Source organism: Nannobrachium achirus, assembly GCF_963921795.1.
Source record: "Nannobrachium achirus genome assembly, chromosome: 8".
In the NCBI taxonomy this organism is placed as follows: domain Eukaryota; kingdom Metazoa; phylum Chordata; class Actinopteri; order Myctophiformes; family Myctophidae; genus Nannobrachium; species Nannobrachium achirus.
In genome coordinates, this window is record NC_137817.1 from 19,123,873 (window position 1) to 19,143,930 (window position 20,058).

General features: G+C 42.1%; 1 protein-coding gene across 1 annotated transcript in view; it reads left to right on the forward strand.

The window, feature by feature from the left end:
* Positions 1 to 3,039: 3,039 nt before the first annotated feature.
* LOC308289712 (clathrin heavy chain 1-like) overlaps positions 3,040 to 20,058 on the forward strand; it is a 32,149-nt gene continuing 15,130 nt past the window's right edge. Inside the window, exons 1-15 of the mRNA XM_080731456.1 lie at positions 3,040 to 3,289; positions 4,691 to 4,898; positions 8,402 to 8,670; positions 10,107 to 10,268; positions 10,549 to 10,662; positions 10,969 to 11,142; positions 13,712 to 13,909; positions 14,515 to 14,715; positions 15,108 to 15,260; positions 15,440 to 15,562; positions 16,123 to 16,260; positions 18,015 to 18,179; positions 18,590 to 18,770; positions 18,944 to 19,107; positions 19,251 to 19,376. Of these exons, the coding sequence (XP_080587582.1) occupies positions 3,248 to 3,289; positions 4,691 to 4,898; positions 8,402 to 8,670; positions 10,107 to 10,268; positions 10,549 to 10,662; positions 10,969 to 11,142; positions 13,712 to 13,909; positions 14,515 to 14,715; positions 15,108 to 15,260; positions 15,440 to 15,562; positions 16,123 to 16,260; positions 18,015 to 18,179; positions 18,590 to 18,770; positions 18,944 to 19,107; positions 19,251 to 19,376 (2,418 nt within the window). The 5' untranslated portion in view covers positions 3,040 to 3,247. The remainder of the gene's footprint in view (positions 3,290 to 4,690; positions 4,899 to 8,401; positions 8,671 to 10,106; positions 10,269 to 10,548; positions 10,663 to 10,968; positions 11,143 to 13,711; positions 13,910 to 14,514; positions 14,716 to 15,107; positions 15,261 to 15,439; positions 15,563 to 16,122; positions 16,261 to 18,014; positions 18,180 to 18,589; positions 18,771 to 18,943; positions 19,108 to 19,250; positions 19,377 to 20,058) is intronic.

The following is a 20,058-nucleotide window of genomic DNA, read 5'->3' on the forward strand; positions in this document are numbered from 1 at the left end:
TTATGTCTCGAGTCTTCCTTTCCATATCAAAAGCCTGTGTGTGATATTTTAAAAGTCCCATCGTGCATTGCGCAGAAGGTGTACGGCAGCTTCCGGCGTCGCAGCCGAGTGTGATCTACAAGCTCACAACGGTTGCATCTGCGACGCAGCGTGAGCTTGTATTTCAGCTGTTCTCTGGAAGTGTCCCACATAATGCTATAGCAATTCAAATCCATCCATAACCTTGGAACTAGAGCACATACAGTATGTTTTGCCTTAGGGTAGGGGTCTTCAACAGGGGGTCCGGGACCCCTAGGGGGTCCTCAGAGTTACCACAGGGGGTCCTCCAAATCATTGAGTGACACCTTCTTTTTTTCTTTTTTATATTAACCACTTGAACCCTATTGTCCATATTCTGAGAACTTTGACAAAAAACAGCTGTGAGGCGTTGTGAGCTTGAAGATCGGCTGTTTTCGGCAAAGACGTTTGGTGTAGAGGGGAAAAAGAGCAGACTAAGTACAGAGTGAAAGGTCAAGTTTATTAAGTATTGATGGTTCAAGTTGTTAAATATCTGAAAACACAAATTGACATAATCCAAAATACAATGATGATTGTTGTCAAACGAAACTAGATGTAATCTATGAAAAAGGTTGTCGGGGTCACTGCTTCATCTCTCTCAACTAAGGAGTCCTTGGCCTGAAAACGTTGAAGACCCCTGCTTTAGGGTAAAGTGAGTTCAATCTGAAATGATTTGACTTCTATTATTTGCCGCTCTTTAGTTTACCCACTTAGTCATGTGCATTATTGATGATTATTGTAAAACAAAACAAATCTCATTGTGTACATGTTTTTGTGGAAGCAGCACTAATCATCCTCATCGACATTGAGGTAAAAGATATTTGATATTAGTCCATATCACACAGCCCTACTGAAATAAATCGATGGATGGACTGGAGGTTGCCAGAAAGTTGTTTGCATTGCAATGTGATATTCCTAGTTACTACGTGGAGCTGATGTACACGTCGAACTGTGTGATGATCAGTGTTGTAAAGTAACTTAAGGACATTTTTGGAGCTGTGTGGAACACAAGCTCCCTATACGTGGCCGTGTGTGTGGGTCTGTCTGTCTGTCTGTCTGTCTCCGTCCGTGTCTGTATGTAGCCTAAACTTCGGCGCGTAACTAGTGCCGCACCATTTACGCCACTCGCGCAATATATACATCAAAATGTGCGGCTCGGCCGGGAATGGTGTTCTATTACCTTTCGTTCCGATCCGCCTTACCATGCCGACGTAATCGGCAAAAAACAACGCTTAATTGTCCCCATTGACTTATAATGGGACAATGCAAGAAATCACTTTCAAGTATTTTTCTCTCGTAAACCATAGGAGCTACAGTTTGAAACCTCGGAGAGGAGATTCATAATGATTTTAAGAATGAATCGAAAAATAATTACATCACTCGGCCTCATGGTGGCGCTATAACGGCCCACTTTACGTTTTGCCCCGTAACTCTTGAACCGTAGATCGGAAAATTAAAATTATTTTTTCCCTGGATTCCTTGGGTCAAGACGCATCTCCCCATATAGGCCACGCCCATTTGCGCCAGGATAGATTTTCCGCCATCTTGAATTTTCTCCAAAACACACTTTTTGCTCCTTTTCCTACATATTTTCTTCAAATGTCACAAAAATCGGTACACATGATCCTGGGTGACCAGAGAGGTGCTGTTGAGTCTAGCCTGCCCTGAGCATCAACTGCAATACACACACACACACACACACACACACACACACACACACACACACAGCTCCACTTCGAACAGAGGTTCGATTTTTTTTTTTACTTTACTTGACTAATTACAATTTCCAATACTTTTACTCCAATACATCTCAGAGGCAAATATTGTACTTTTACTCCACTACATTTATTTGAAAGCTTTAGTTACAAGTTACTTTGTAGATTTAATCAAACATTCATTAACCATTACAGCCCTATATGTATTTCCTGTTGGAGGTACTGTAGGCCTAATGCCTAGCAGGAATACCATCACCTGCATCATGATATGTAGATCTGCTATTTTCAAAAGATTTTTTATACATTTGAAAACTGTATGGGACATTTAATTTTGGTACTTTAAAGTAGGCCCTATGCTTTGATACCAATACATTTGTACTACTGTCTTGTAACAGAGTAGGCCTATTTCTATATTGCAGTAGGCCTATTGATACTTTTACTTGAGTAAAACATTTGAGTACCCTACTTTTTCCTCCAACTGCGTACTCTACTATAGTCTATGACAGGGGTCTTCAATAGAGGGGTCCGGGACCCCTAGGGGGTCCTCAGAGAGTTACTACAGGGGGTCCTCCAAATCTTTGTGTGATAGAAACTTTTTTTCTCCTTTTTTATATTAACCACTTAAACCCATATTGTGTGTCCATATTCTGAGAACTTTAGCCAAAAATAGCAGATCTACAAGCTCACAACGCCTTGCTCGGCTATTTTCGGCAACGAGCTTTGGTGAATTGGTGTAGAGGGGAAAAAGGAGCTGACTAAAGTACAGAGTGAAAGTTCAAGTTTGTTTATTACGTATTAACGGTTCAAGCTAGTGGTTAAATATCTGATATCTGATAACACAAATTGACACGAATCCAAAATACACATTGACTGTGATGAAACTATATGGAATCTGCCTGGGCCCTGGTGGTCCCTGCAGGACCCTGCTTCATCTCTATCTCAGCTAAGGCCGGGGTCCCTTGGCCTGAAAACGTTGAAGACCCCTGCTCTACTATGATGATGTGAACGTGATCAGGGGAGCTGTGCGCAGAACGTCACAGTGCACGTTCCTATCAGAAGTGTGTGCTTTCCTTACACACACGCACGCACACACACACGCACAGCTCCCCCGATGCTTCCGGATGTGTGAACGCCAGTTCTGAGTCCCTGTTTCCGCCGCCATTGCGGATTTCTGGACTGGACCGAAGATCAGCGCCGTGTAGCCGCCGCTGTGGCCGTTCATTGATGCAGTGGCGAAAAAACCCACACTGACGGCGACGGGGTGGAATACGTTCAACACTATTTTAATGCCATTTTGGGGGAAGTACTGCTAATAAACACTCGGGACGGTATTTTCTTTTAAATTTCCCCCAGACTGGCTCCGACCTACACCGCTCCAGTGAGGAGGTCGTAGCTAGCTGCGCCGCTACTTCCTAGCTATAGCTAGCGTTAGCTTGTGTATTCCGGGGGAAAAAGCCGAAACAGAAGCTACCATCATGGCTCAGATTCTCCCTATCCGCTTCCAGGAGCACCTGCAGGTATGTGTGAACAGAACACACACCACCCAGACACCCACAGACTCACACCATGGCCGGGCTCATTACCGTGGCTGTTTTGACAGCTCCTTCGGCTAGCCTGTTAGCACAGGGCTAACGGGCTAATGTTAAACGTCAACACCACCAAACCAACCAGCAGCAAATGAATGACCTCCCTCCTCCCATCCCCCGTTCAGCCGACAGACAGCTAGCGTTAGCAGCCCCAGTTGGAGTTGACGGGCAGCGGTTACGCCGACGTCGGTGACCTATTGAATTACGTGAGCCCACAACCGTCTCCCCGAGAAAACGGATAGCCATCCCAATATGTAACCGGTCACACGACTGAATATAAACCTCTAACACAAACCAACTATTGTTTGTCCAAAGAAGATTATTGATTTCTGTCTGAAATTGTAAAACTTTAATTATTTTGATGGGGCACCGTTTTCTGTGCAGCATCATATCAGCTCGAGGCTATTTAGCTCGGCTCCATATTAGCTATCTGTCAACGTCGCGACTCAGTGAAATAAAGAAGGCAATACGTTATTTTTGCGATGTTGCCCCATCGTGATCGATTCACGCCCATCGTGATCGATTCACGTTAACCCATGCATGCATGTTAAGCTAGCAGTTTACTAGTCTGTGTTGTGATCAAACTGACTTAACGTCACGATAATGGTCTCTTTAAGCACATTATAATGGAGCTGGCAAAGTTTGACTGTATGTGTATGACGGCTATTTCCAAGTGTTTGGCATCTTTTATCACAGTATATCACGATCAGCATCAGACCCACATATCTGTCAAATACTGGCCGGCATCACGTCATCACATGATTGCTCACATCACTGTCACTGCGGGCCATTTTGACACACCTGCTTAGTTGTGGTTAATACTAACCTGCTTGAGGAGAGCTGAGCTAAACGGGGATTCCTAGCAATATTTTAAGTGTGACATCATCTGCATCATCTTCACTACACCCCCTCCTTCTGTCTTTCTTTCTGTCTCTCTTCCAAACTGGTACCCTAGCTCTGGTCCAGAGCGTCAGCTGACGCTCTGGACCAGAGTTACTGGTACCCATACTTAACTTTCTCTCACAAGTCATCATCCATGAGCCTGATATGTTAGAATCATAGATTAAATTATTACTGGAAATTAATCTTAGAGCAAATCAAAGCAGCTTCCACTGAAAAATTACCCAGTAGCCAAGCATCATTTTAACAATAGGCATTCAAATGGGGAATGGAACCCTGTGGCGTTCTTTGGCTTTCATTTCCGTACTGTGGCTAACTGGTTATGAGCCCCAAATTCACCTTGTGGGTGCATTATTGCATATTAACTTACCAGGTTAATGGAATTTTCCTTCCTTGGATGTTTAAAAGGTTGTATGTTTTTTCCTATTTCAGCTCCAGAACCTGGGGATCAACCCAGCCAACATTGGATTCAGTACTCTAACCATGGAGTCAGATAAATTCATCTGCATCAGGGAGAAGGTGGGCGAGCAGGCTCAGGTTGTCATCATTGACATGGCAGACCCAAACACTCCTATCCGCAGGCCCATCTCTGCAGACAGCGCCATCATGAACCCTGCCAGTAAAGTTATTGCTCTCAAAGGTAAGTTCCAGACACACAGGGCTGTTGGCTCTTAGTTTTACCAGAATAAAAACCGATTCAGAGGATGGCCAAACCTTCATCTATGTCTTACTAGTTTTCTAACATCAGCCTCATTGGTGTAGTTTGTCTGTCTTTGTCTGCAAGTTGCCAAGTTGTCTGCATAGTCTGCTTTACATTGATGTGCGTTATCGTTATGCAGGCCAACCCATTTGTTTGTAAAACAAAAATTCAATGGTAATTAAGATTTGTACAAAATGCGACCTACAGGACATTAATATTATTATGATACAAATAAAAGTAGCAAATAACAACGCTAGCAGAAATGTCACACTATCATGAATGCTTTGTCTATTTTTGCTTGTTTTTGCTCTTTTTCATTTCTTACTGCTTTCTTATGTTTGCAGACGGTGAGTTGAATTTTACCTCATGAGTTGTCAAAGTGTAAATCCTGTATGCACTGTGTTGAAAATGTCTGCACAGTATTGATGTTCCTCGCTGCTGTAGTAATGCGTGCTTGAATGTATAATGGTAGTAATGCAAGCTGGGTGACAACAGCAGAATACAGGGGGATGCTAAAATAATGGGAAGGTTTTTCCAGAATTTGAATCAGGTAATTTACCTACAGTACCTAGTTGAATGTCTGAGACTATGGTAAAATAAAATCCTGCATCATTTGAGTTGAATAATCTAGATGGCAGAAAGCAAGCAGTGGCATTGTTTTGCCACCATGATCTATTATAATCCGAATATATTGCAGACAGTGTGGTGTGTTTTTGCATCTTTGAAGATTCATTAGATTATATTTAATTGGCACACAGAGAGACTTGCATTTCTTTAACCAAGTTTCAAGCACATTGCAAGAGATATTTTTGCAATTTAGGCTTATCCAGAGTGACTTAACAAAGTTCAAGTTCGGAAGTTCATTTTTTTTATGGATATACTGATGATGCACATTTACCTCACAGGATGAGGCCCAAGTAGCTTAAGAAATATAACCTAGTAAGTAACCTCTAATTTGAAAATGAAATAGAGGAGCCATATAAATGGTAGATTCTGTTGGTAGATCTGTTTTTTTCATACTCCCACCCCTACTGTATTTAAGTTGTTACCTAACTATTGTGGTGTTGGGAACTATTGCTTTTGTTTGTCCTGATCTTGAGTTAACCAATAGTTGTGTGTCTACACACTACACAGCATCAAGTGTGTACACATAACGGGAGAAAATAATTTGTTTCGATTATTCACACGGTTTTGAGTGTGAGTAGTTGTGTATAATATATTTATTTTATAGCTTTTTATTATTTTGAAGCTCAGTTAAGTATTGGGTATAGTTAAGTTGAAAGAAGGAGACTGTTGGTTGGTCTTGATGGAGATGCATATTATAGGCCAAAAGGCTCAGAACTCCTCCACTAATAATAATAATAAGGAGAAGCCTGTATTTGGGGGAGGGGCTTGAAACGGAATGGGCGTGAGTGCATCCCTCCACCAACCTTTCTGTCATCACATCTGTTTGTCTGCTTTGTGGTCCTCTTTTTCTTAATCTGCATTCAGCCCCAAACCAAAACTCCCATGTCCCCATTTTAGGATTAACATAATTGAATCCCAAAGAGGCTCTGTCTGAGCCCATGCCTGAAGTTTTCGGTTTATTTATTTTATTTCTGTATAAATATTTGCAGAGCGTGAGCAAAATTAACTAGAATGCTAAATAATACATGGGGGGTTGCACATGGGCCTTGAAGATCCTATTTTAAATCGCATTGGACACCAATTTTTGTCCATGCCTTACCCCTTATCCTTAAACTCTTTTGCCATTTTTTTACTATTTTGAAAATCATTTTGAAATATTTCAAATAGCTGATCTACAAGCTCACAACGCGTCGATGTAGATTGGCTATTTGAAGTATTTTAAAATGATTTTCAAAATAGTGAAAAAAAGACGCAAAGGTTTAGGGGCAAGGCATGGACGAAAATATTGCTATATGCCTCAAATGATGGGTTCCCATTTCCAATTGATCAGATTTCTAGATCAAGAAAACAATTGTCACTGTACCGATGTATAGAAACAGACGAAAGCTATTAATTTAGAACTGCTTGATATTAACAATAGTTTGTACATAATACATTTACAGTTTACAGTTTTAGAATGTAGGCATTTTGCTGTGTATCAGAGTAAATGGCAGTAGTCAACAAACAGGTAAATGGTCACGCAAATAGATAGCCCTGAATACATGACTCTCATATACATGAGAGTCATGCTGTGCCCTTAACATGAGGACCAGTGGGGAATCGAGCCCTCAACGGTTTGAGCTAGGAACGTCAGATTTCAAAAATAAAGTGCTTACCCAAGCCAACTCTGCTAACGATTTGACGCCGTGCAACGTTCATTACACGCCGCTGCCGGATTGTTGAATAAAAAGCATTTTTGTCCGAAATTATTTTGCTTAACATAGGACTTCCGCCTCTAGTGGACAGTCGCGTCATCGCATCATCTCCGTTCACTACAATGATCAACCGGAGATGACGCGACTGTCCACTAGGGGCGGAAGTCCTATGTTAAGCAAAATAATTTCGGACAAAAATGCTTGTTATTCAACAATCCGGCAGCGGCGTGTAATGAACGTTGCACGGCGTCAAATCGTTAGCAGAGTTGGCTTGGGTAAGCACTTTATTTTTGAAATCTGACGTTCCTAGCTCAAACCGTTGAGGGCTCGATTCCCCACTGGTCCTCATGTTAAGGGCACAGCATGACTCTCATGTATATGAGAGTCATGTATTCAGGGCTAGCAAATAGAGTGCAAGAAGAACAATTTACTAGTGCTTCAAATGATCTAGTATACAGGTATACAACACATTTAGCATCTAAAACACAATATCTTAATAACATTCTTAGGTTTTGAGGTCAAGTATGATGAACTAAATAACAATGTATATGAGGACAAAACCAACATGCATTGTATAACTAGCTTCTATCAAAAGATTCCACGTGTGTTTGTAGTTTTGTAGTGGCTTGAAGAGTAGTTTTAGTGCCCAAGGATACCATATGTTTCACTTGAATAGCGTATTCACTTGAGGTTTTAGAATTATCTGTTTTTTTCTCAGTTTCTGTAAAGTTGTCACTTCACTGTATCACAAGATGTTTACATAATATATTCAGCCACAGTTGCATTTGTTTGTCCCACACCTGTTTATTGTCTCAGACCTAACTGAATGCAGATCCTCCTAGCACTTAACTTGCTTTGCCCGTTTGTTGGCCTTGCCCCCTATGCATTTTCAACTGCTGCTGTCTTGATGTTATGGTCATTTGGTGATAACTCGCACCAAACCCTGACTTACCAACATTTCCCCCACAAGTGGAATTTTGGTAGTTCCCCCCCTCCTCCCCCCTCCTCCCAACGCCTGATGTGGTTTGTGTGTATTGGTCTCAGTAGCAATACCTTTTGCTTCTATCAAACCTCCGCCTATGCAATCGGCGCACCTCAACTTGGGTTGTGAAATATTTTCAGCGGCAAAGACCCTGCAGATCTTCAACATCGAGATGAAGAGCAAAATGAAGGCCCACACCATGACAGATGATGTCACCTTCTGGAAGTGGATCTCCCTCAACACGGTCGCGCTGGTCACAGACAACGCTGTCTACCATTGGAGTATGGAGGGAGACTCGCAACCACTCAAAGTCTTTGACCGGCACTCCAGCCTGGCTGGCTGCCAGATCATCAACTACCGCACGGACGCTAAACAGAAATGGCTGCTGCTCATTGGCATTTCGGCACAGGTAGACAAACAGACCCCTTCTGGTTGAAGAGCTTTAACCGATCAGCACTAATTTGCTGCCATTTTCAATGCAATCCCCATCATGTCCTATTCACATTCTAAGTAGATACTGTAGGAAAATAATTTCTTCTGAATGTAAGCAGTAGATTGATTTAATATATTGACTTAATCTTTTGTTTTTGTAGGTTAACAAAAATACCAATGTCTCCTGAAACATGAACAATCATGTGCTTTTCCCTCTGCCTTTATCAAAAAGATGCCATTACAACAATTTATTTGACTGATCACAGGTCATGGGTGTATTTGTAGTTATTTTAAGATTTTGATTTGTCTATTGTCTGTAAAGGGCCATTTATAGTTACGTATGGTTGATTTTGTGTACGTTTGGGGGCGAGACAGTACGTACGGTAATTGCGTTGACATTCATACTACCGTACGGTCTCTGTGTAACAGGGTTCAATAAAGCCTATATGTACATACTATATCCACTAGATGGCACCCAAATGCATCTTCCCAATGAGCAAATGCTACATGCTACATACATAGCGCCTACATTGTTGACAGAGAGGTTTATAGACACCCTTGGAGGATACACTCGGATTGAACGACACTAACCATCGGCGCTAGTCACTGTGCTGTCCGGGTATAATATAAAAAGGACTGGAGAATGGATGAGCTTGGACACATGCCGTTGCGAACGCCTAGAGCGCAATCTCAAGGGGGGGCGCCGCCGACAGTTAATGAGCCACGGTAGCCACCCAAACCGACCCAAAACCGCAAAAATCGCGTGCACGGGAGTGGAGAGAGACGCATTCGAGAGAGCTCAGCTGGTAGAGAGCGCTGATTAGGCTGACATGCGGGTCTGCGTCCTGGCCTGTTCACTGTTCAGCGTGTACTTGTGATTTTTTTGTTTGTTTTTTTTACTTCCTCCTACGAAATGGATACAAGAAAAAAAGACGAAACATTTCTCCCTCTACTGCCCCCACGGTTGACACAAGTTCGCCACGGGTAGTTCATGTGTACGTACGTTCTTATCGGTTTTTATCCGTCGGGTTGAGTGTTGTCCGCAAGGTTACGGAGACAATCAATTACGTCCGGACGGCCGGAGGAACCGGATTAAATCACTCTCCCTTCCGTTTCTTGTGTATTCCTGCGGTCCTTAAGTACTACTATGCATGGTACTTAAGACTTTTCTCATTTCAGAATACAGATCAGTTTTTCCTTGTCTGCAAACATTATAGATGTGATCAAACCTTACAGATGAATACATTCTAATTCTTTAGCATCATTTATTGTGATGCAGCAATATGTTTCAAGGCCTTCCAATAAAACACCATGTAAACAAAAGCTAGTATTGAAACATCAGTGTTTGAGCAGCAGGTCACTGTTATAGCATGGTCTTTTTAAAACGGGCACATTTCTTCCAATTTTCTCCAGCAAAACCGTGTAGTGGGAGCCATGCAGTTGTACTCTGTGGACAGAAAGGTGTCTCAGCCCATTGAGGGCCATGCTGCAGGATTTGCCCAGTTCAAGATGGAGGGCAACACAGAGGAGTCGACCCTGTTCTGTTTCGCTGTGCGAGGACAAGCAGGGGGAAAGGTATTGCCCACAGTGCCAAGTCCCAGCCTTTAGTGCTGCATTGCTAGAGTGATGATATCCAAACAGAAAAATAGTATTGCGCCAGGGGAAATGGACCTCACATCTCTGTTAATCTTGATGACAGTTCGCAATCCTTGGCAACTCTTTATTTATTAATTTAGACATCATCTTGTCACTATCTATTTGATAGTGTTTTCTTTTTAAACATATGTTACATTATCAATAAAGATGTCAAAGCTGTGTTGCGTTATGAATGTTAACTTTTGGCTTTGGTTCTCAGCTGCACATTATCGAAGTGGGGACTCCTCCAACAGGCAATCAACCATTTCCAAAGAAAGCTGTGGATGTTTTCTTCCCTCCAGAGGCTCAGAATGACTTCCCTGTTGCCATGCAGGTAATACAAATTAGTTTAGAGTAGACCTACGGTATCCGTACTTGAATTCAAATATCGTCTTCATTCTCAATGCAAAAAAATTATAATACACTGTCCATGCATAGTGATAATAACTAGACTGCACTCTGTCGAGGTGCCAACTAAAGTTAAAGTGCCAGGCTAAAGTTATGGCCACATACATACCCACAGACAGCTATCTTCACCCTACTTGCGTGCTCTGCTGGTGCATGTAATAATATGGTAATAATTTCTATATTAATAATGAAGTTTATTTAAGCTTTTGTTTCTTCCTTGCCGACCCCTTAGATCAGCTCCAAGCAAGATGTGGTCTTCCTCATCACCAAATATGGCTACATCCATTTATATGACCTGGAAACCGGCACCTGCATCTACATGAACAGGATTAGTGGGGAGACCATCTTTGTCACTGCTCCCCACGAGCCCACAGCTGGTATCATTGGTGTCAACAGGAAAGGACAGGTATTGTGTTTAACTGACACTTGTATGAACTGCACATACAGTATTGATCATTTAGACTCTATAGTACAATTATTGTATAATATGCCCCTTCATTGTGTCCTACGCTTCTGATCATGTTTCAGTGCTCAGTTGGGACAGTAGTAGAAACCCGAGTCACAGTAAAGGTTTATGCAGCACCTGTCCGAGGACCAGCTTACAAGCTAGTAGAAGCTAACACTTAAATCCTTGTAGCGAGAGGTATTGCTTAGTTTTCCACTCAAGTGTCCACTAACCTTGAAGAGAGGAAAACATAAAGTAACTCCTAGAGCCATACGGACATTTGCCTACTTCTAGAATCAGAAACGGTGGTGTACTCTATTGGAATGTTTAGTGGGCTTAGCTCAGTTCCATTTGTCTATTATGTACATCCATGTCATCCACCAAGATGCTATGATTATTATTGCGTAATGTTGGGTGTAACTAGATGCTGTTGACTAGGCCTGGGCGATATGGCTTTTTTTAATATCGGTTTGATATTAAAAATAATATCGCGGTATTCGATATTATCGTCTATTAAAAAATATTTTATTTTTTATTTTTTTAAGTGTAGTCCTTTTTTACGCCACTAGAGGGGCAGCGGTCACATGCAAAACACACAGGAGATGAAAAATCTGCATGCGAGCCCTTGAAACAATACATTATTACGGGGCTTCAGAGAAGGCTGAGAGTTGTTTTTAGCAGTTTTGCTAACTTAGCGACAGAACTAGTTCAACAGAACATGATAGAAACTATATCAGGAGACAATTAGGAGTCAATGCCAACCAAATGGACTTGTAAGGGTCCATTTGGTTCCATTTGTTATTATGGAGCCGACAGAACTAATTCAACTATGATTATTTGGGATTATATAATCAGGAGGAGTCACGCGGAACTCATGCAAGAGTCATCGTTCCATTTATACACTCTCAGAGTTACGGGGGTCCTTGAAAATTAACATTTGGAGAACCACTGCTACAGTGGACTGTGGACTCATAATGTGCGCGGCACATTGGTAGCAAATCAAACCTAGTGGAGAATGACATCTCTCGCCACGGACACATATCATCTGTCCATATACACTACGGATATATTGATGTCCCCTGGATTATATATTATTCATGCCATATGATATGGTCAACCATTTTCATCGGAACATTATGACTTCTTCAGACCCGATACAGAGACTGCCCACAATAAGAAAGTAAGTGTATGCGGTGTGCTTTGCTTTACTAACAGCGTCAGGGCACAACGTCACCCGGCCGCTCCCCAATGATAAAGCTTATGTCTCCTTGAATTAAAATTCACATCACATGTGTAGAGGGTCTTGTTTAAAAAATAACTGAAATAGACACATCAAATTATATCAAATTTACAGATACAGTGCTTAACAAAAAAGTAGTTGGGCGTTTGTTTTGCAAAAAAAAAAAAAGACGATATTTACGGTATTAATTTTTAATATCGATATTGTCATTTGATACCGCGATATACGATAAAACCGGTATATCGCCCAGGGCTACTGTTGACCCAATGGCAATCAATGAGTTTCTTGTCCTAAGCACACTACTGCAGACAGTGTGTTGGGTTGTGTAGGCCACACATTTGATGGGTGTTTTAGACAAACTCGATGGAGAGAAGAGAAATTAACAAAAGTCTATTTCCAATATCTGTGCATTCTGACGGTCCATCTCAGCCTGTTAGTGCTGACATTTTTTAGATAACAGGCCTTGTAGAGTGTAAAAGGTGAAAGGCTTATTCTTCAAGAAGAGAGACCAGATTAAATGTGTCAGTTTTGCGTGTCATCGTGTGACCTTGATTGAAGGGAATCCCTGTAAACAACAGTGTGAGGCATGTGACAGCCCACAGCAGGAGGGCCCATCCCAGCCTGCCAGTTAGGCATCCTAATCTCCTTATTGCGCTTGGCTTTCACCTCAAGTCTGGCCGATATGGCACAATATGTTACTGAAATAGACACATTTGCACACCACTACATATACCGCAACTGCTAAGCCATCTGTGTTAGTTAGTAATGTGACGAGTCCAATTTGACTAATGCTGTGAATGTGATTAACACAACATTAAGTGCCTGATGTGCACATAAAGTCATGGTTATCTTAAATGCAAAAGTGTATTTCATTCCAGCTTTATGAAATTGCAGTGTTCATTCAGGCCTGTTGTAAATATTGTTTAGATATTGTGCTTATAGAGTAAACATGTCATGCACACTTAAGAGCTTGTAGATCTGTAATTTTTCTAAAAGGTTCACCTATAATGGCAAAATAGGGATGCCGGGTTGAAAGGAGTTAACTGCCCTATTCGATTTCATGGCCCATTTATACTGTACAAATACTATACAAAAATATATAAACATATATAAAATTGATTAGTTCTATTACCCATAACATGACAGGTGTCCCGGCAATAGCAGCTGGAATCGTCAAAAGTCATAATGCATGATCGGCATCAGGTCTAAAACATTTGACGTTTTGAATGTTTTTATAACCCCAATATCTGAAATGCATGCTTCCTGAGTGCCAATGTGTTTTTTGTCCAGGTGCTGTCAGTGTGTGTGGAAGAGGAGAACATCATCCCTTATATCACCAATGTCCTTCAAAACCCAGACCTGGCTCTGCGCATGGCCGTCCGCAACAACCTGGCTGGAGCAGAGGAGCTGTTCGCCCGCAAGTTCAACACCCTGTTCACCGCAGGGAACTATTCAGAGGCTGCCAAGGTGGCTGCCAATGCTCCCAAGGTACTGTAACATTAAGCCTATGCAACCGTCTTGCTCCCCAGCAAGTAGAGCCTGACCGATGCCAGATTTGTTTTTGGGACGATATTTTGTAAAAAGGTGCCTAACCTTGAAAGCAATTTGGAAAACTTCAATTTGATTAAAGTTTCTATTTGAGAACATTTCACTTCTAAGCAAAAGCGGTGTGATGCGTTTTAATATAATTTAACACTTTTGTTAAACACAATTGAACAAAAGTGTAGTTTTCTTTTGTTGTGATTGACTAAATTCCCTCAACACCATTACTTGCCTTATGCTTTTGTGTTCAATCAAAACCATAAGACTTTGTTACAGTATATGAATAATGGGCTATACGTTGAGCAAGAAACCTTGTTTTTTTTTTATGTAAAACAGTGACGACATATCATATCTATCGTTGATTTAATCAGCTACCCATCTCCACTGAATTATTTGTTGCTTTTTCACTCTTCCAAGCATCCTTTAATTCTAAAAACCTGAAATGATCATGATCTAGAATGCTGAACATTGACTTATTTTAATGCCTATGCATAATTAATCCTTCCCTCTCCCTCCTTTCTTTTCCTCCTCCTTGGTTCTGTTCTCTCCAGGGAATCCTGCGTACCCCAGACACCATCCGTCGCTTCCAGAGCGTTCCAGCCCAGCCAGGACAGACCTCCCCCTTGCTCCAGTATTTTGGCATCCTGCTGGACCAGGGTCAGCTCAACAAGTTTGAGTCCCTGGAACTGTGCAGGCCGGTCCTCCAGCAGGGCCGCAAGCAACTCCTGGAGAAATGGCTGAAGGAGGATAAGGCAAGTTTGCGTCATTCGCTGATGTCGGTGGTCTCTCCAGATGGGAGTTTTGTAGAGTTTAAATTGAAGTTTAGATTACATGACAGATTTTAGTCTTGACAGGGCTAACCTGGTTTACATTTTTAGGTTACTAGCAAAAGCCGATCAGATGATATCCGTGATACAGAAGTACACAAAAATACACATTTGCTCTGGTTTGCTTTTCACATGATTCTGATATGAAGAATTCTGACATGATTCCGTTTTATCCTGGAGATCATCTCATCATCATGGCCCTTGAAATGCTCTACTTGACAGTTTACTGCCTCAAGTAATTATTATAGATGCACTGTGCTTTTCTGCAAATTGTTTGTATTGTCACTAAGCTCATTGGTGTCTCTGTGTGTCTATAGCTGGAGTGCTCTGAGGAGCTCGGGGACCTGGTGAAGTCAGTGGACCCTACTCTGGCCCTCAGCGTTTACCTTAGAGCCAACGTCCCCAACAAGGTCATCCAATGTTTTGCAGAGACTGGCCAGTTCCAGAAGATTGTCCTCTATGCCAAAAAGGTCAGAAGACACTTGATTTTATCCTGGTTAAATAGGCGAGATTTAGATTTCTGCTAATTAAGTAACTTTACATTATTATTCTGTTGATGGAAATTAAATAAGCTCTTTAAGTTGTCCCTTTGTGCTGCATTATATCATCATATGTCATATATACTGTATACTCTGTCCCCTCTTAAAAGGTGGGCTACACTCCAGACTGGATCTTCCTGCTGAGAAACGTGATGCGGATCAGCCCAGAGCAGGGCCTGCAGTTCTCCCAGATGCTGGTTCAAGACGAGGAGCCTCTGGCTGACATCACTCAGGTCAGATGCACTCAGTCAGTCAGTCAGTCAGTCACTCACTCAGTCACTCGTCACATTAACCCATTCAGGCCGGGTACACATTTTAGTGTATGGGAGGGGCTTACAGTACATGTACAGTATGTATCAACATATTTGTTTTTGTAGGCTAATTTCTGATTTGGGCCTAACTATAGGTTAGGCCTAAATGGGTTAAGCATTGTCACTCCCACCTCATAATTCTTTGCGTGTATCTGCATAGGGGAGGGGTCCTAAAATCCGGAAGTTAATTCACAATGCCTCTCCAAATATCTTAACAGTGAATTGTGAAGCTCTTTTTATGCTGAGACCTTCAGCCAAGAAATACTGGATAGTAGCGTATGTTTGTATGTACAGTATTATCATATTCAGTCCGATACTAGTCTTCAAAAATATGCTTATATGGAGATTTTCTTATTGAACTAAACGTGAATTATGCAAAACCTAGTGCATTTATTCCATTGGAAATCTGACGAGGTAGCGCTTTTAGCCTACAAAAAGATTAAAAGACCGTTTTTTGTTGTAACTGTTTATTCTGTCTGCAGATTGTGGATGTCTTCATGGAGTACAACCTGATCCAGCAATGCACCTCGTTTCTGCTGGATGCTCTGAAGAACAACAGACCCATCGAGGGACCTCTCCAGACACGCCTGCTGGAAATGAATCTAGTCCATGCCCCACAGGTACACAAATACACTGAATATTTATATGTAAATGATTAGTGTGTGTGTTAGGGTATTCACGAATAGTGATTTTTTTGTATTCGAAGTATTCGACCTCAAAGTATTCGAATAGTCGAATATTCGACAGGACTGTCCAAACTGTCAAATATTAACACCTTCTAAGCCAAGGGGGGCCCCTTAATGTTAAAACCGTACTATATCGCACATCCCCCCAGGGACTCTCAGCCAGGCCGTCTATTCCCGGACTTTGTCTTTAAAACCGGAATAAAAGCTTTTGATCCGAAAATCGGCGATCGTCTAACCTTCCCTAGTCACCACTCGTGCACTGATGGCTCATGCAGACCGTGCATGAAGCAGAGGTGACGTCAGCGCCTCTCCTTCTCCAAGGCACCTTCCACCCATCCGTTTACTGTCTACACACTCGAGCTCCTCCTGCAGCCATGCTTGGGGCTATGCTAGCGAAACTTTTCAGTTCTGTTCTTCAGTCACACATGGACTATTTGCGGGGACATTTACGTGAAAGGATCGCGCACGCGAAACGCACGGGGACATCGACGATCGGCCAAAACCCCCATTCTATCCCAACGGAGATCGAGAAAATCATGGTGAGTTACTGGCCTGGGGGGAAAAAAAAAAGAAAAAACAGCGGCGCTGTTCAAGATGGAGGGGCTGCGGGGTCATGTTTATAAACATAATATTATGTCTCAGATCACAATACAATAATAGAAATTTCACGGCTAATCTACCAACCACCATTCTATTTCGGACTGCAACGTGTTAAGTAAGCAAGAGGCGAACATTGTGAAAATAGCCGATCTACATGCTCACAACGCCTCGCAACGCGAGGCGTTGTGAGCATGTAGATCTGCTATTTTCACAATATTTATCTGTGGAACTGAGTCACATTAAATGTAATGCCTACAATTCCAAGTGCTTGTCAGGGTGGGGGTCCCCAGTTCAAATGTGTTTATTTTGGGGGTCACGGCCTAAAAAGGTTTGAGAACCCCTGGTATAGAACATTAACAAATTCATCCACCATTTGTCAGGGGCATTGACAAAAACAAAATAGAATATTCGACTTCGGTGAACAACGTTGAATAGTGACTTTTATATTCGAATATTCGAATATTTGGTGAATGCCCTAGTGTGTGTGTGTGTGTGTGTGTGTGTGTGTGTGTGTGTGTGTGTGTGTGTGTGTGAGCGAGCAGGATAATGTTGTAAATGTGTTAATAACATCGCACTTGGACATGTATCGTTGAACCAAAGCAGACCTGCTATCTTACAGCAGTGGTTCTCAACCTTTGTAGGCCGCGGCCCCCAAAATAATCATATTTTAACTGGGGACACGCCACCCTAAGAGTTGAGCCATTACAACACGGTTCTATTGTGAAAATAGCAGATCTACATGCTCACATGAGCATGTAGATCAGCTCTTTTCACAATTTATGCCTCTAATATTTTGGCCAATGTTTAATTTGTCATTTTAGAGGTATTAAAAAGTCACTTTGGAGTTTGGACATGTGCGGATACACTCTATAGTATAGAGTTTAAGTGAATAGAGTATACACTTAAACTTTGGTTTGTTTACACTTGAGTGAGAAAACAATGTTGCACATTAAGTTAATCGTCTGGGGACCCCCCCAAATAATTTGAGGACTCCCCTGGGGGTCCCAACCCACAGGTTGAGAACCACTGTCTTCCAGGGCCCCAGCCTGTAGTTAAATATATTTTTGTGGTCGTGTCATGATTCACAGGTTGCAGATGCCATCCTTGGGAACCAGATGTTCACCCACTATGACCGTGCCCACGTGGCTCAGCTGTGCGAAAAAGCCGGCCTCCTCCAACGGGCACTGGAGCACTACACCGACCTTTATGACATCAAGCGCGCCGTGGTGCACACGCACCTGCTCAACCCTGAGGTAAACGCCACCTGCCTAGTGCACACAACGCCTCGCACCGCGAGGCGTTGTGTGCTTGTAGATCTGCTGTTTTCACTACTTGTGCGACGGTCTTGTATGATGAAGCCGGGCTTTACTTTGCGAAAGAACATACAACGACGATATTCAAATATAGCATTTTACTGTGGGAGCCATTTAAAACATGAATATCAGTAACGTCTCTTGACATAAATTCCTTGACTCCCTGATTTCCATACAGGACAATGAATTAAATACATATTCATACATTTAAAGTTGGCAGCCATTAGGGTAAATCAAGTAAGGCAACTTTGGCAAGGCAATGTAACTGCCTGTTTCCCATTCAGTAAAACACGATTGCCATTGAGTTGTCCTACTGACCATATTGCTTCTCTCCACTCTATTCCATCCAGTGGCTGGTGAATTTCTTTGGCTCCCTGTCAGTGGAGGACTCCCTCGAGTGTCTGAGGGCCATGCTGTCTGCAAACATCCGTCAGAATCTGCAGATCTGTGTCCAGGTGGCCTCCAAGTACCATGAACAGCTCTCCACTCAGTCCCTCACAGAGCTCTTTGAATCCTTTAAAAGCTTTGAGGGTAAGTTCTGAGGGCACACACATCTCATATTGAATATATACTGTATATCATATTTATACATATGGATGGTGAGATAGACCGATAAATGGTCAGCAGCCAGGTTACACTTAACCCTCCTGTGTTTGCTTATTTTGGTTTTCATTCCCTTTGTTTAACCTATTTGATGCTTCCAGGTCTGTTTTACTTCCTGGGTTCTATCGTAAACTTCAGCCAGGACCCAGAGGTTCACTTCAAGTACATCCAGGCTGCCTGCAAGACGGGACAGATCAAAGAAGTGGAGAGGATCTGTCGTGAGAGCAACTGCTACGACCCTGAACGTGTCAAGAACTTCCTCAAGGTGACTACTAGATCTTTATACCATATACTGCATATCTATATCTATCCGGATTGCTAGTCAGACAATTCAAGTCCAGCCTTTTCTTTATTTTTTTATTTTTTATTATTTAATTTATTCTTTCATTCTTTAAAAATGTTTTACAGGAAGCCAAGCTGACTGACCAGCTGCCTCTGATCATTGTGTGTGATCGCTTTGACTTTGTCCATGACCTGGTGCTGTACCTTTACCGCAACAGTCTGCAGAAGTACATCGAGATTTACGTGCAGAAGGTATGTGAAGCTCTTCGGTCAGAAACCTCGTATCTCCCAAGTTTCAGTTTTTTCGTGAAGTAAAGCCCTGCTTCATCATACAAGACTGCAGCAGAATACTAGTGAAAATAGCAGATCTACAAGCTTAACACGAGGCTTTGTGTGCTTGTAGATTGGTAATCTTCTCTATTTTAAATCGTTTTTAAAATGAGAAATATAAAACACGGTATTAGACATTTCCACCGACAACGACGATATACTTATTTAAAAAGTGTCCTTTTTTATGCGGTGCTTTCCCTGGGGGGAGCCTCACTGCCAATGACAGAAGCAGGATCAACAAAACTATTAAAAGACAGGCTCATACACTCAACCATAATTGGTTTCATCCTCAGCTCTTTATAGGTCACTCACTATAGAAAGAACTACGCTGCAGACCGCTCTGTATCCTTTATTTAGTCATGTTAATGATCTTAGAACTGCAAACGCCTCTTTGTTCCACTGAAAGGCTGCATTTTTGTCTCTACTGTGTATCGTTGCTGCCTGTTTTGGGGATGAATTAATCAGTCAGTATCACATACAGGCAGAGTACATAGAGCAACAGGAATCACATAATACAAACACTCGACACCGGAACTCTACACCTAAGCAATTAAAACGACTTTGAAGTCACTCTTGGCTGAAGTCAGAGGCTCTTGCTATGTAC